At 30.6% G+C, this 18,429-nt stretch overlaps 1 protein-coding gene across 1 annotated transcript in view; it reads right to left on the bottom strand.

The window, feature by feature from the left end:
- Positions 1–18,429, bottom strand: part of LOC129961051 (tyrosine-protein phosphatase 99A-like) — a 231,895-nt gene that overhangs the window by 31,410 nt on the left and 182,056 nt on the right. The window contains exons 4-5 of the mRNA XM_056074854.1: positions 10,175–10,356; positions 2,710–2,894 (exon numbers count right to left, since the gene is read on the bottom strand). Of these exons, the coding sequence (XP_055930829.1) occupies positions 2,710–2,894; positions 10,175–10,356 (367 nt within the window). The remainder of the gene's footprint in view (positions 1–2,709; positions 2,895–10,174; positions 10,357–18,429) is intronic.

Raw genomic sequence — 18,429 nt, 5'->3', positions numbered from 1 at the left:
ATATTCTAGATTTAAATACCTAGTATAAATATGTTATTCCTTAGTTAAAATTGTTAACTGTATGGGGAATGTTACAATAAAATTAATTCTAGTTAATTATGAAATAAGCAATTTGAATTGTGTTTATTTCAAGTCAGTCCATTTATAGCTCAAAGTAAAATAACTAAATAGGTTTCACTTTTAAAGCTCAAGTGCCATTTTATAATAAGGAATTATAAGAGTGACATTAATTTTCTCTGTAACAAAATACTTTAATACAGTTCTTCTTTGACAGAAAAATTTAAAACAAAATTCTAGAACAGGTTAGTAGCATAAATTTCAAACAGATAATAATTTATCTTACTTGGTCATATGCATTAAAAAGATTCACAATTTCTGGGTTGCATACTCTAAACCCCTCCCCCTCCCAGATTTTTCAACATAACTGACAACCATTCAAAAAGATTTTCCTCCATTGAAATTTTTAAATACTTGCCTTCTACAGGCCTTTTTAAGTCATGAAAGATATACTAGAATTGTATATTCAAACAACATGCTGCTATTTTTTTTAAATTGCAAATACATTCGAACAAATCAAATGATGCAATTCTAAGCATAAGATTAATGAAGTTATGGTATTGATTGAATTCAAAATTCTAGAAGATTTCACTATTAATTTAGTTATAAATTTTACAAACTAGAGTTAAATGGCTAATTTTTATAGAAAAGAAATATAATGAAGATGATTTTATAATGCATATTCTCTTTAGTTCAAGTTACAAAACTATTGTTACACAAGAGGTATTGTATATCCCCTCCCCCCTTGTTCACTCATACTTGAATACAGTACAATTTTGCAAGGTTCCTTTAATCACAGAGGATAGTTTCAATAAATTACTTCGAGAGTTTAAATAAACTACTTCTGAAAATAGAAAATTCAAATATATAGACCTAGTAATTTAAGATTTATTATAGTTTCAAAATTAATACATTAGAGATAAGACTGAATTTGCTAATTATAATTATTCATGAAAGAGTCAAATTTTTGATAATAAATTTTAAAAAAATTCATTTGCATCCTTAAAATATAAAAATTCCTGATTTAATGCTGTAATAAACTATAGGTGGATTCTCGTCTTATTAGAAAATATTGGAAACATAGAAAATATCTTTCCACTTACTCAGTATTAATAAATATAATAGTTAAGAAAATCATCTCTTTCTCTAAAACTTGGTGTGTAGTTATTTTAAATAAAAAGTATTTTATGGTTAAATAATTCTTATTTTTTATATACATAATGAACTGAGAAAATTTTATCCACCAAAGACGAGATTATTTCAACTTAGCAATTGACATAGCATTAAAAATTTGGTTTTTTAAAATGAAAATAATGAAATCTAAAATTTAAGATTCTATAAATTTATTCAGAATTAGTAACGCAGCTTTCATCAAGAATGAATAAATGCTATGAATGTATGAGAAATTAAGCTTAATTAAATTACATAATGCACAATTTAATAAAATTTCATTTTATAATTTACTTAGTATTCCTATAGAGCACAAGAATATTCATGATCTCAAGCAACAACAGCTTTATAAATAACTTATTCAACATACAGATTATTTTAAATATCCTAATATGAACTTACCAAAAAACACAGGATACAGAAATTTACTGGAGATAAATAATAAATAATACTGTAATGATACATTCAAAATATTTTAAGAACTATAGATTTTATAAGCAAATCAAACCTTTGGTTTAAATGCAATTATAGAATTAAATTCAGTTTAAATACAATAAATTTGTAAATGATTATTTAATTATGTTAAAAGGGCAAGGTACTATAAAAGGATATAAAAAAAATACTCAGTACAAAATAATCTTATAAATTATTTTTTAAGCATATGCAAAGTGAATGGAAAAAGAGGCAAAGATAAATAAAAAGCAAGTAAAAATTTTTTTCCCCAAAACGGAATTATTTATATTGCTTAAGGAACGTTAATAACAATAAAAAAAAAGTCATAATTGCATTAAGCAAATTTTTCCATTGTGAAAAGTTCATGACACCAAATCTCATAGACACTGAAAGGCCTAATTAGATTCCCAAAACATTTTATAAATTAATGCATTTTATATTAAAAGAAATAAAAAAGAATAAAATCTTTAAAAAAAATAAAGATGGAAAATCAAAATACTTTACTGCAACATTAATTTCCTCATGAAATAAACAACTACAAATGCAAACAATTTTGTAGACGTATCAAACAAGCATTAAAATATACATATCGCAAAATATATATTATTAATAAACGCAAACTTTTAAGACCTAATAATTATCAACAGTATGCTGCACCGCTGAAGAACCATTACGGATGACAGTACTACTAAATATTTTTTCGTTAAATAACTAATGTCAGCTCCAAGAAAGTACACAAAATTCGAAATTTCTAACACACATTTAAAATTAAGTATCAAAACAGCAAGGATACGATCTCAGATATTTGCAAACGACAAAAATACAGGTTCAGCAGGTAAATAAAGACGTCAGGACGCTACAGCCGAATTTTTTTATTTTCCCAATAAAATCTTAACAAAAGTTACGTTTAATGCCGTTGTTAGGTTGGAACTCCAAGATAAGGCACCGTTTTAAGTATGTAAACAAACAGTCGCTACAATGTTTTTGCACTGTACAGATAATAAGAAAACAATTGTAAGTGTCACTCACCTTCAAAGTTGGTTGACGAAGAATTATCTCACGCTCCTCTTCAGGCCGGTCTCGTGGTCGGTAGGTTATACGGTAACCTATAAACTCCCCGTGAATACTATTCTCAGGAGGTGGCTCCCACTTGAGGCGAATTGATGTACTACTGACGTTTACGGCACTCGTAATGGTAGGTTTTCCATCCGGCACTTAAAAGAGGTAAAAACAATGAAAACAAATATAGAATAATAAACACTCCAATTCAAAAATAGAAAGAAAACTTACAAATGTATTAAAATGCCGCATAACATTTTTATCTCTTGTAAGGAAGACGACAGATCATCAACCGAAAAATAGGTAATAACTCTACAGAACTGATAAGAAAATGTTCATAACTGATATCGATATGAGGGACGGACGTGATAAGACGCCTCGTAACTAATAACAGGAAACAAAAAAAGTCGTTAAGATTTAGCAGAGGTGAGAAGAAAAGAAGGGGGGGCATGACTAGAGTGGGCTCCCCGAAACTTTCTCGCATTCTCCAATAAAAGCCTTATGACCCCCGCTCCCCTGCTTTCAACAACATAAAATTGTGAGCCCTGGGTAAGTTAGATCGCAAATGCCTTACGTGACACTGGCGAACAATAGTTTCGAAATATAGATCTTTGGTTTGAATTTAGCATTTTTATTTAATCTGCCTTGCGAATATGTATTTCGGATGCCATTTATTCCAATCGATTGAAATCAAAATCTGTCACGGAACCACGCAGGAAAACATACCGAATTTCTTTGATTTAAGTCATTGTGTTTACATGCACGAGAGAGTACAAACCGATACAAAGTCAAACCTTCAACAGATTTGGTAAAATTTACTAAGAATCTACATTCTAGATGCTACACCAACATACCACAATTTATCTCTCTGGCTCTTTACATTTCACATTTATGAAATTCCGCATCTAGCAGACAGACAGACTTCCTCTAAATGGATTTCGTTCAAAATCTGATAGAAATCTATAAATTTGTTTTATCAAATTTCATCTGTGTAACTCAAAGCACTTATAAATTATGTTTACAGAGACATAGCCAAGAATGTGTTTTCGAACTCAGAGAGGTCCAAACCATGGAGAAAAGTCAATATCTTGAGTGTGAATTCTTTGACGATTGCAACATTTTCTCTATACTTCGTATTCAAGAAAGCAAAAATGAAGTCTCATATGCAAGTTTATTCATACTGCGTTCATAAAAAGCGGAATAGCTAAACAATGGCAGAAATACAGTAAATCTAATAATCCGACATCCTTCAGTTTTTTTTTTTTTTTTTTTTTTTTTTTTTTTTGTACATTTAAATATACGAGATAGTTAATAACCTGAGGGATGACGATCAAGGTTCGCACTTGCATGATCCGACCATGATAGCCTTGAATCTTTAATACGCAGCACCAGCTGAAAATTTTTCACAGTGGAGAGTGAACTGAGCCCCAATTTTTAGATGTATGAGTATAATGAATAAGCTTGAATTATGGCAATAGATTTCAGAAATTAAAAGTGGCAGTGGCTATCTCATATACTGAAATGTACAAAAAAACTGAAGGATGTCAGATTATTAGATTTACTGTATTTCTGCAGTATTAAGGCAGTTTCTTCGATGCAGCCACGAAGACCTGTAGGAAATGGGTTGGAGGATCACAGGATTTGATATACCATTCCATCGAATAATCCGTACTATATGTGTGTTAGTGATGTGCTTTAAATGAATCTTTGAAAATCAATGTATGTTTATTAGTGTGTGTGGTTAAATCAATTAATTTTAGTTAGATCACGCCTGATTTAAAACTACACGGTGACTAATTTATGACGGATCTAGTAAATTTGAATCATGGTCAGAGAGCAAGAAGAACACCTGGGCCGCCATTCCTTGATCTGAATTCAAAGTATCTGAGGTGCAGCATAAAAGTTTGGAGAATGGGATGCCGTGTGGAGGATTTAAGTATTGTACGGCCTTAGGCAGTGTACATTATGAGGCTCCTCTTGTCATAAATTGGTTAGTTTATTTTCACAATTCAATAAGTTTTCAACATGTTGACGATTTATTTCAAAATAATCGTTTTTATTTTATTAACTTTGTGAAATGTATTGGTTTTTATTTACCTATTATTACTCCAGACTACCCATCACCCACGCTTCTATATAATATTATTGAAGCAAATGTTCGGCATATATAAATATTTTATTGACCAAATAAATGTAAAGGGACCCATAGGAATCTGGCTAATTATATTTTATAAAACGTTAATATCATTCTAATATTTTATAATTCATAGAATTTGTATTTTTTTTTTACCATCTTATTTATTTCACAACTAGGAAAATCAAGTTTTTTTTTTTATTCCACTATGTGTTTCCTCTTCAGCCTAGGCTCTAGGCAATTGCCTATTGGGAAATCTACCTCTGATTATCTTTAGGTGAACCGACAGCAAAGTGGGTAGTTGTTTCGATCTTTGTAGGGCGTCAAGATAAAGAGGACATGTGACACCAGGCTTCTGTATAGTTAGTGTTGCTGAAGGATCCAAACTAATAAGACAGTCGTGTAAAAACATTCTGACATGCTCCCCCCCCTCTCTCTCTTTCTCTCTCTTTTTTGTACACCTGTGTGTTTTAATCTGTCATAATTTCAATCATTGTTTATTTATGAAAACTAAAAGAGCCCTAACCTGAAGAGTCAAAACGTAAGAGATACCTCCACTCTGCCTACGTATCCAAAGTAAAATTTATGATCGTAGTTGCGATAGAACTAGAAAATTGTAGATGGTTCTAATAACCATTACTGACCACGATCTGGCCTTCGCTAAGGGAGGTACGTTTCGTCTTATGAGTAGAGGAACACAACCCACACAAATGTAATATCCCAAAGGAAAAACAGAGAGAACTTGCTTGCTTATCAAACGATTTCCCATTTGCATACTTATGATATCTATCCTTTTGCAGTGCCTGAATGAGTGAACAACAGCCAATGAGGTTGAAAGTTGAAAGGATGCAAAAGGAAAAACTAAATGCAACAAAGGGTAGCCTTGAAATACATTGAACAATAAAGTGGCCGCAAATAAAAGTTTGATGCTTTTCATGCGATGGCGAGCTGTAACAGCTAGAAAACATCAATCTGATGAGAAGCAACTCATAATCACAAATTTAAGACTGTTTTGTGTTGATGACTTCATTTGAAAGATGTCTTCCTTTTCTCTATTAAAACAACCCTAGATTATTAGTTTCTAGCCGTATTATTTTTGTTTTTATCTTGGAAATACAGAACATTATGAAAGATATAAAACTCACAATATAGGGTGTTTAACATAAAAAAAAATATTTCTTTTTCTACTTTTCCTATTATTCCCCATTTTTACCATTTTAAATCGGCGAATTTCGTCTAAATCGGATAATTGAGACAATGTTTGCACTGGCTTGCAAATGAGTCTGTATCAAAGGAGTGGCGAGACTGGGTCCTAACAGAGGGTGCAGAAGCGGCGGCGCAAAAATAAAGTAAAAAAAAGGAAGAAGAAAACAAGGTTTAAAAGTTAAATTGGCATGATCTACAGTGTAAATAAAAAAATTCAACACTAAACCATCTCAGATTTATCAAAAATTGCAGAAGCCGTCATTTGCTGTGCTTATAGATAGCTAGTAGCTGCACTTGCCCTTCTGGGAGGTTCTGGGCTGGGCAAAGATCTGTCTAATTGACAAGACTGCACTGTTATTGAATCGGACATTTTCTTGGTTGTCAATCTTATATCTTTTTCTTTTTCTTTTAATTCTAATAAGTAATTAATATACTATACTTTGTGTCGCTGAAAAAAATTCCTTATTTATGTACCGCACAAAAACCAATCCTCAGTAGCTGTCATAAGTAGGGATTGCAATACCGGTATACCGGAATACCGAATACCGGTATTTTGAGCCATTTGTACAATTTTGTAATACCGGTATTCACAAGTTTAAATACCGGTTTTTCGGTATTTACTAGAAATTTTTAAAATGGTCTCCACTATATGTTCAGGGATCGCGAACATAGCAAAAGAGTATACATTTTTGTTGTTATGTCTCCTTAACGGGCGAAATTAATTAGCTAATTAATGGCTTCATTAATTGCTTAAATCTAAATTAGCGAAATATAGATTATCACTGAAAGAAAATATTGTATCCATAACGACTGATGGAGCAACAATTATGAAAAAAGTTGGATAGTTGATTGGTGCAAATCAGCAGTTGTGCTATGCACATGGAATTCAGATAGGAGTAATAGATGTATTATACCAATAAAAATAAAGAACAGAAGAATTCAAATACTGTGGATATAGAAACTTCGGATTCCAGCTTTGAAGAGAGTAAAAGTGAGAGTGATATTGACAATGAAGATAATGCTAATGACGATGAAATATTAATCTATCAAGAATTGCTTCCTATAATTTATAAAGTTCGAAAAATTGTTAAGATATTTAAACGTTCCCATATAAAAAAGGATATATTACTAAAATATATACTAACTGAAGATAAAACAGAATATATGTTAATATTAGATTCTAAAACACGTTGGAACAGTTTACTCCTAATGATGGAACGATTTTTGAAACTGAAAATTCCCATCCAAAAAGCAATAATCGACTTAAACCTGTAAATTATTTTTTCAGATGGTGAATTCGACTTAATATCCAGAACTGAGTCAGCTCTACTTCCAATAAAACTGACTATTGAGGCATTATATCGGAGAGATTCTAATAACAGCTAATGCAACAATAAATTTCATGTTGCAGTCACTGAAAGAACAGCACATATCACTATCTAAAAAATTATATATTACATTGAAAAATCGCACAGAAGAAAGGCATACCGAAATAGAAAATGTCTTATGGTATTTACATAATTATAATGATTTTAAAAATGAAAATGAAAAAGAAGAAAAGAAAAGAACCAGTTCAAATCTGATTAAGTTTAGAGTAAATTTTCTTAAAATTTTTTACCCACAAACCTATCCACATTTAGAAGAATTCGGTTCAATTGTCGAAGATTATGATGTCACTACCGTCGATAGTGAAAAGGAATTGTCTCTTGAACAAAAATTAGAATTAGCGATAAATAAAAAAAAAATTCAACGAACCAAAATACAATACAGAAATCAGCTATATCCAAAACCATCCGACGAGAAATCGATTTATTTGAAGATGAGGGATTTAGAGGTAAATACTTGAAAAAAAATATATCGCGCATTGCTAACAGTGCCACCAGCTAGCGTAGATGCCGAAAGAGCGTTTTCGACAACTGGTAATGTTTACACAAAATTACTTTTCAGGCTTAATGACAGTGCAATGGATACATTATGTTTTTTACGATCACATTTCAAAAATTTGTAATAGTACCACAGACTCAACAGTGATATTTACACTTTTTTTTGTGATTTAAATAAATAAGATGTTCCTTTACTTTTTTGTGATTATATACTGTTATAATTTATAAGTTACAAATTATTTTTTTTTTGATATTTACACTCTCTAACAAAACTGGCAAATAAAACAAAGAAACACCTGTGTTTTCTTTCTTTTTCTAAAATTTCTAATACCGGTATTAAAACCGGTATCCCGGTATTAAGATTTAAAAAATACCGAATACCGGTATTGAAATTTTGGTCCGGTATTGCAATCCCTAGTCATAAGCAATAAGATAAAGATTTTGTTTTACTTTAAGCCTTTCAGAAAACATGCACAACTTGTACCATACATACTGCAGTTATACATTTAGTTTATTGTGCATTTTTCATTGGTATAGTTGATTAAAGATTAATTTTTCATGAATACATAATTTTATTAAATATATTTATAAAATGATGATAAAATTTGCTAAATCTATATTAAAAAAAAGCATTAAAATAGCTTTCTGTAGTTCTATCAAAGGCGTAAAATCACCTTGGTATGACCCTGGACTACATAATCACTTTAGCACAGATACAAGCAGCTTCTGAGGTACTATCTCCATATAATTTTTATCAATAGTATTCTTTAAGAGGTTATTTTAAAAACTTGTCTTTTATACAATCACAGGCCAAATAAAATCAGCGAAGAACTTAATCCTGAATTATAATATTACTAGATTAAATGTAACTAATTCTATTCTGTATGAAAATATTGAAAATCGATAATAATGTATAAGAATATTGATCTACTAATCCATGAAAAATAATTTATAAAACTAAATTCTACTTATTGCTTAACAGACGAAACTGCGCATTAATATATTCGAGACTCTAAATATTTAATGTCATGAAATTTCCAAATTTTGAAGAGGGTTGCGGTGCAAATATTGCGAATTCGGAATGAATAGATCATCAGTATTCACCTGATACCTAAACCTGGTCTCTTGATGTCAAAAATTCTAGAGTTGTTGGAGTGTAGAAGTTTGAAGAGTAAGGAAACGCCTCAGGTATCGCTCTTATAATGAGTTCAAGGTTCAAAAGTACGATCTCAGTCCTGAAACAGCCCTCTTGTAGATTCAAAAGAACCTAAATTTATATTTTGAGGCGTTTCTTCCCCCTCTGCCTTGTTTCTATACTTCTAGATATGTATTGATCGCTCCACACAAAATATGTTCACCTCTTTTAGAAGTTACTAAATTCCATCTTGGGTTTTTTTTTTTTTTTTTTTTTTTTAACTTTTCATTCCTCATGAATATTTCATATTGAATGTTCCACTGTTGGCCTCGTCCCGCTATGTAACTTTGTAAAGTTGTATGTTTTATCTTTGCTATGTGTGTCTATGTATCCTCTAGTAAGCGTTATGTAACTTTGTAAGTTATTGATGGCAACACTCCACTTTGTAAAATCGCCATTTGTCTTTATAGCGCTTTACCCACTATAAAAAGGGAGTGGGTGGTTCATTATAGAATTCAAACAAACTAATTTCATCAACTATCAAGCCCTTCACTCACTCACTCTCTCTGTCCCCCCTTTCTTTTTTGTATATTCAAATATTTTTTCACATATTAGAAAGCACAAAATAGTATAGAACAGAAATTAAGTTCAGTTTCACCTTTTTTTATATTAATTTTGAACTTATTTTGTCCCAATGGGTTTGATTTTTCTATTACGATGCTTGTTTTGCATTAATTTTAACTTAGAAAGACATTACAAGTCAACTTTTTAGTTTTAAAAAAGTAAAAATTAATAACATTACTTTTCCTGCTATCTTATTTTTTATAAAATCTTAATATTTCATGCGAGTCATTTCGGAAATCATGTAGACTGGTTTTCAGAAGAATGCGATTATGAATTTGTAAAAAATCAAATAATTATTCTCTGTAAGATTTACAAATTTTTTATGGAATTTTAAGATTTTTAAAACACCGTCTGAAAGTGAAAGATGAACAGTAAGCCGACTTAAGACTTTTAGCAAACTTCAAAGAATTTTGATGCTCAGAAAAAAGAATAAAAATCGAAGAAAGAAATTACCTTCTCTTAAGGTCACCATATAATAGGATTCTTTACTAGGCTCACTAGCTCCAATCGCATTGACTGCCGTTACTCGGAAAGAATATACAGTGTATGGCTGCAATCCAATAACATGATAAGATGTCTTGTTATCTGGAGTCATGATGCCCATGGCAGAGTCCCAATCGCCCATCTCGTTAACTCTGCAAATAAAGATAAGATGATTAGTTCCAAGTTGCAATAAACAAATTCGGAAAATAGAACAACTGATATACACAGTAGTCACCATTCTACGGGGTGTTTAATTTAAAGAAATTTTCCACAGAAACATGATTTTGAATAACATTTACATGTTATTTACTCTCTATAATATGAAAGATAATTTCTATATAACAAAATTTTTCTCGAATAAAAATTTTTTTTTAAGATTTCGCATATTCTTATTTGTGAAATTCGCAACAAAATCAAACAAATCGGTTATCGTAAAAATTGGTAGAAACTGAAAGACAAGTGATCTGTTGAAAAAGTTAAGAAATGTCAAATTTTCTCCAAGCTGATGAAGACATAGTGAGTAATAAAGATTATATTTTAAAAAAAATCATCACTAGAAAAGTTGCTAATGGCATTGGATACCATACAAAGGAAATTTTTTTATGAATTTGTTTTTATAATAAAATTGATCAAAACAGAATTGCAGACTTTTTAATAGCTAAGGATATGCTTTAAAAGTAAACAAAATGAATATGCAAATTTCAGCCATCGCTTCCTTCTTTTTATAAGGTAATTTACTATTTTCTATTAAAATTTTTTCCTTTATAATGAAATTTTTAAGTGGAAAATAAAGATTTCGTTAAATATAGACTCGACTATATTTCATACTATTTACTGATAATATGAAAAGACTAAAAAAATTATCTTTTAATATATATCTTTCAATCTCTATCACTTCATCGCATCTTTTATTTTTTTAAAATTATCTGTTATACAAAATCAAATATAATAAAAATTTCTAAAACACTTTTATTAGCCTACTAAAAAGTAATTTTTTTTATTTTACTCTTTTTATAATTTTTAGTCTTTATCATAAACGATTAGTCATCATAAAAAATATCATGGGATTTTGTTAATATTATTATCGGAATTCCCAAACAGAAGGAGCTGCTTGTATAGAATCAAAATTCAGTTAAATTAACCAATTAACTGATAATAAAATTCTGCGCATCGAAATAATGTATTGTTTTTGAGAACACACAAATGTACAAAACTTATCAGGAAGTGAGAGAAAAATCGATTGCAACATTCCATTTTAAATACATGAAACAAGTAATGTTAAATACATGGAAGACCCAAAAGCAGCAATTCTTGTGAAATTGAGATTTTTTTTAAAACACTCAAGTCGATTAATGTTTATCTTGTTAAATTCTATTTTTCTATATATCGGGTGTTCTGGAATCAAATTTTTTCTCAAAATAAAAAGAACTGCAAAATAATACTACTGTAAAAAAAAAAAAAAAAAAAAAAAAAAAAAAAAAATTGCTAGCTTAGCTGAAGTCAGAGAAGGCATTCAATTCAGGAGATAACTTCTGAAATGCTGCAGAAGTTAACTCAGTAACGCACATTTGAAATTTACAAGCTCAATAGTAGTATTGTTTTCAAATTTTGAAATCAGATTTATAAATATCTTTTCTTTTCTTTTTCTTTTTATTTTTTATAAATCTTTTTCTAATCATAACTGATATGCAAAATAATTTTTTTCATCTCACAAAGTAGGAAGTTAATTCAGGGACACACACACAAAAAAATCTTAGGGCACTCTGTAAATGCAGAAATACAATTTGCATTTTTAATATGATAAATATAAAAAGAAAGAAATTCTGAAACTTTAAATTTCTCAAAACTAGGTAATTTTTAGCTACCCCATGAAAATGCGTAAAAGTCCATTTGAATTCGAAACAGCTCTAGGAAATTGTTTCTTTAGTTCGAATATTTATTATTATATTTTATGATATATATGAATATACTATCCGGCATTATACACATTTCACTGCATAAATAATTTTTTTTAAATATACACAATTAATAATATTTAAGAGAATGATAATCTTTTCCCAATTCGACGCGTGGTTTTGATATCATTAATCAAAGTTTTGAAAAAATAAAAACAATTCATAAAAACAGTAACTAATTTCAAAGAATGATTTTTTTTCAAGCTTTAAGATGAATAAATTTCAGTATTTCCTCTAACTATAAAAATTAATCTGAAACTAAATCGATATCGAAATTAAAAGATCTGATCAACATGAATCTCTTTGGCATAAGCGTCAAAAAAGAAATGGATATTATTTTTTAAATATATACAAAATAGTCACACTGCAATATCATTCGATGTAAAGGTGAAATTTCCGTTGTTTGGATATCGCAATTCATGATGAGAAATAATTATCTGATTTCCAATTGTCATCGCCCTCGGAAAATTGTTAAAGGAGTAAATGGACTTTTGTATTATTCAGCATTTTTATAGTAATTTCGAGTTTTGGTCACATGCAATCTCACCTATAAAGTTTCCGCTATCCGACACCAAATGACGTCTCTCGCAATAATTTTATGATCGCGAAAGCGGAGACAACAATTACTGCTGTCACTTGTTTTAGTATACAACAAAAGAGTCAACCGCGCGGCCAGCAACGGAAGTCTTCACGGCACAGCAGCATAATAGCACGTAATAAAAAACATTAGATGTGAATATAAACTAACGATTGAAGATTTTAAATCCATAGAAGAAAAGTTTTTTTCTCCGATTTTCACCACAGGAATAAAATTAGAAATTAACCGTATGGAAATTGAAGGTAATCAAGATCTAATGCTGTTCAGGCTTGAAAACAAGCTTCAAAGAAATTGCGATGTCTGAATTTTACATTTATTTTCTAGACAAGTTTGAAAACACCTTAAAATCAGCATATGAAATTAAAATATGTTTGAAAGTATTCATCGGAGCGAGCAATGATTTTATATTATGAAAGAAAATAAATCTGCTCTCAGATAAAGAATTACTGATTTTCACCTTAGAAACCACCTTTCACCTTTTGAAATCAACCGCTGTATATAAAATTTTCCTCCAAATACAACAGACAGTAATAGAAAGCAAATATCAAATGAAAAGAAATAATATTAATTGTACAATTTTTTCCATGTTCTTATTTACATTATGTTTTTAAAATAAACCTGCGTTTTAAAAAATTATTATGGCCCACATAAATTGAGACTTTGTTTATTTGTCCTTCAACACCATTTGAATTTGACACCACTGTATACATTTGATACAAATAGTAAATTCTGTTTGATATGCATGACATGGGGTCATACATAAAGATCTCAAAATTGAACCTATTCTAATATTCTTCGAAGATACTGAATGCATCTGTAAGTAAGATCCCTAATTAGTATTTATTTCAATCTTATACTTTCATAATTTTTTTATTATTATTCATCTGCAGTTGAGTATGTCTCTATAAATGAGAAAAGAATACGAGAAAACTAATTGGAATTATTTATTTTGAAGTTCACTTTTTATTTTAAATTAATTAAAAATTAACATTGCTTGATTACAGTTTAGTTGATAATTTTATTCTACGTTAATTCAGAAATCTAATTATTTCTATTGTTAATATTTATTAAAAATTATTTAGAAAAGACAAAATTTAAATTATGCCAAAAAGCATCACTGCATAATAGTTAAGCCCTTCCACATCCCACTCCTGCAGAGGTCATCACTGCCTAACCCCTACACATTATCACATTATGCAGCAGGACTTTTTTGACTAAGTGGTTAATAATTAGATACTTTTATTAATAAAATATAGAACTAATGGAAAACACGCATCTTCCATTAATATTAGAATAATTCAGTCGGATCTGAAAGAATAATGAAAAAAAGAAAAAAAAAAGCGGTGTGTGTTTCAATTGATAATGTAGAGTAGTGGGACGAAAGTTATTAAATATGCTTGCCATGCTGTGCATTCCGGTTAGAGAGAGTGAAAATTCATCAGCTATCTCGTTTGATAACGATTCAACCAGTTTGCTGCCTTTTTACTTTCGCTCTTGAAATCACACTTTCAACCTTATAACCGGTATATCTAGTTGTATCGGATTTCAAGCACTTTAAAACATTTCTCAAGAGTCGTTTAGAAAGCACATCACATTCTACTTTAGCCAAAAAATTAAATTTATTGTTTCATTTTAAGCTTACATCAAAGTTTATCAAAAAATTTTCGACTCGAGACACTTTTTGGGTTAAAAGAATGCACGCAACACAATTTTCTTTTGTAAAATGTTGTTACCAGCCGAAGTTTGAAAAATAAATACCGAAAAAAAAAAGCATAAATCATTATAAATCTTTAGGTAATCAAATTAATACAGTTATCAATCAAATTTTTACGAACTCTTTGAAATCAAGACGATTTTCTTAAATGGCTAAGCTTTTTTCAAGAATCTAAGATAAATAAGTCTTCTCAGAGTTTTTGATTACTATATTGTAGAACTCGACGCACAGTTTAAGAAGTTGCATCTTAAACATACGTTTGTATTTCCTCGAAAATAAGACGAGATCTTTCATTGACATTTGGAACAAAAAAAAGTTGTTAGAGTTTATTTCCAAGGGATTTTAGATAATTGCTCATTTATTTGTGGTGTTATATAAACCTTAATCTACATTATTCAAGTATAATATTATATATAAAATCTACAAGACTTACTAAAAATATACTTAATTTTTAATGCAGTTTCGTTATCTTCTTTAGAAACATAGTCATAACTTTCTAAAAAAAGTGAATTCGACCAGAATTCATGCTATAATTTATTATTTGATTATATTGAATTATGTATTAAAACTATTATTTATAATTCATTACTTTCGTTGTTAATATTAAATGCATTCATCTGGAAAAGTCTCAAACTAATCTTATTTTCCTCAAAGGTAAATTTTAAAAGTAATCTAAAATTCATAATGGAGCTAAGGACTTAGCGAAAGTGAGTGGTACCCGAGATATAATATGTCCGCTTCCAATCGCAATCAGTGGCTTAACAAATGTAAATGTTGATCATGGTACAGATCATTTTTTTAGCCCCTTTATCAGAATTGACTCTCAAATGTGGCTTGCAAAGCATAAGGCTTTGTCTCCAAGGCATCCCTAACATTGACGTCCGAGGTATCTATACATCACTCGCCTCCCTCCTGCACATTGCTACGCAACTGTATAAAGCTTGTTCAGTACTTTGCTACCAACGCGCCAAGTTGGCAAGCGCCCATTCTAGGGTTGCTCCCTTTTTTGTAACTGCGCGGGGTCATGACCCGCCAGAACTGTGAAGAACTCGGAACGCGATGCTTACCGTTGGTAGTGGGGTGACTCCATGCCCCTTCTCATAGAAATAAACCGCATTTTATAGAAGCATCGTTTTCATCCTTATAGCTACACCGCAATTCCTTAGTTAATTTCAATTAGTTACACCGCATGATTTAGTTATCAATCTCAATTGTGGAGCCATCATAGACCTCCACAACATTTTTGGTCCGTCGGAGCCTGAGCGCACTGGATTTCGATTTGATATCCATTCAAATTAGTTATGGCAAGTGATTTAGTTGTCTTAAATAGAAGAAAGGGGAGTATTAGAGCACAGTTGACAAAACTGCGAACATTCATTGAAAAAAGAGAGCATTTAACTGAATCGACAGTGATTACCCAACTGGATATTCTTTCGAGAACAAGTACAAGATTTGAAGAACTGAGAAACGAATATTATAGGACTGTGTCGGACAATGACTTTGATCAAGTGGAATCCAATCTATCCGAACTCGAGGATGAAATTTTGAAAATAGAGGTAAGCCTCAAATCCATTTTACATGATCTCAAATCTACTTCTGTTTCTAATTCTACAAATGGTGCTATTATTAAAGAGTCCATAGATAAAGTTACTTCAATTAGATTACCGGAAATACCTCTTCCATTGTTTAACGGTAAAATAGAAGAATGGAATTCCTTTAAGCAACAATTCCTAAATTTAATAAATGATAATCCCAATTTAACTGAAAACCAAAAGTGCTACTATTTACGTTCATGTTTGAGAAACGATGCAAAATTGATAGAAACGTCTGAAGATACATATGATTCCCTTCTGAAAGCTTTAGTAGAAAGATTCGAAAATAAACGTGTAATTGTAGACACCCATATCAAAAATATAATTAATCAAGAAAAAATTGTTCATGAATCCGCGAAAGACTTACGCAATTTAATAGATTGTATTCTTAAAAATTTAAGAGCATTAAATGTTTTAAAATATGAACGTAATGAATTGTCAGATGCTATTTTAATAAATATAATTTTGCAAAAATTAGACCGCGAATCTCGAAAGCAGTTTGAACTTTCCTTAGTAAACAAGGAAGTTCCTGATTTTGATGATTTCATAGAATTTTTAGAAAGAAGATATCAAGTTTTAAATGCCATTGGGCACAATATTCCATACAAATCTAAATATTCGGATGTTAGTGAACAGAAAAATAAAGCACGAACTCTATTTGTTAAGCCATCGAATAATCCCAAGTATTGTATACTGTGTAGAAACGCTGATCATCCATTGCATAAATGCGATCAGTTTTTGCAATTCTCCCCGCAAAAGCGATATGAAACTGTTCGAGAAAAACATTTATGTTTAAATTGTTTCAGATCTCACAAAATCGCTCAATGTAAATCGAAATACACTTGTTTCACTTGCAAAGAAAAGCATCATACTCTATTACACCGGATGCAGGTGTCCACAGTAAGCGATGACTCATCCTCAATAAATTCAAGGCAGACTCCCTCAGTTGCTGACCCCTGTTCGTCGTGCAACCCTTCCCCCCTGACTTCCTGTTTCGTTACGCAGAAGAAAAGAGTCATTCTAGCTACGGCTGTTGTTTATGTTTTGGATAGTTTCGGAACTGTCAGAAAGGGTAGGGCTTTATTAGATTCTGGAAGCATGTGTAATTTGATGACATCTGATTTCGCCAATGCACTTGGTTTAAAGAAAGAAAAAATAAATGTTCCAATATCAGGGATTTCCGATACTACTCTTAATGTGAAAAGAAAAAGTACCTCCACTATTTTGAACTCGGATGGTTCTTTTACTGCAACACTAGATTTCTTGGTCATTCCGAAAATCACAGATCTAATGCCATCCACATTTATTGATTTAGAAGGAATAGAAATTCCGCCTTACGTCCAATTAGCAGATTCGGAATTCTTTTCCCCCAAAAAAGTGGATATATTAATAGGGGCAGAAATATTCTTTCGTATCTTAAAAGAAAATAGATTTGATATAAATAATTCCTTAATTTTGCAAGAAACTGTATTTGGACATATACTAAGTGGAACAATTCAAGGTAAACAGGAATCACATCATTGTGGTTTAATCTCTCAAATAGATAACTTAGATAATTTGTTAAAGAAATTTTGGGAAGTTGAAAATATTTTAGATACACCTACATCTAAAAACAAAGAAGAATTAGAATGCGAAGAAAATTTCGTGCAGACTTATCGTAGGGATGAGCAAGGTAAATATATTGTTAACCTTCCTCTTAAGAAAAATATGCAATTAGGCAATTCCATTCAAACTGCAAAACAAAGATTAGATAGTCTCTGGAAGCGATTAAATAATGATCCGAATTTTTCTAATCTTTATTGTAATTTTATGAAAGAATATGAGCAATTAGGTCATATGCAAAAATTAGATAGTATTGAGAATGTAAAATATGTCATGCCTCATCACGGCGTTTACAAGGCTGATAGTAGTACAACAAAGTTACGCGTAGTTTTCGATGCCTCAGCTGCATCTACTTCAGGTGTATCTTTGAATAACTGTTTGCTAAAAGGAGGTGTTGTTCAAGATGACTTGTTTTCAATCTTATTGAGATTCCGAAAGCACAAGGTTGCATTTACTGCTGATGTCAAGAAAATGTACAGACAGATTTGGGTTAATCCTGAGCAGTGTAATTTTCAATGCATTCTTTGGAAAACCAGGAGTTCTGAGGAACCTTCATTTTATAAGCTTCTTACAGTTACATACGGCACCAAATCTGCTCCCTACTTAGCTACGAGAGTGCTAAACCAATTAGCAATAGATGAGCAACACAAATTTCCTTTAGCATCTGCTGTAACCTTAAAAGATTTTTATGTTGATGATGTTCTCTCTGGTGCAGATGACGTTTCTACTGCAATAAAATTACAGCAAGAATTGATTTCTCTTCT

Source organism: Argiope bruennichi, chromosome X2, assembly GCF_947563725.1.
Source record: "Argiope bruennichi chromosome X2, qqArgBrue1.1, whole genome shotgun sequence".
Taxonomy (NCBI): domain Eukaryota; kingdom Metazoa; phylum Arthropoda; class Arachnida; order Araneae; family Araneidae; genus Argiope; species Argiope bruennichi.
This window is presented reverse-complemented; position numbering and strand designations above follow the sequence as displayed.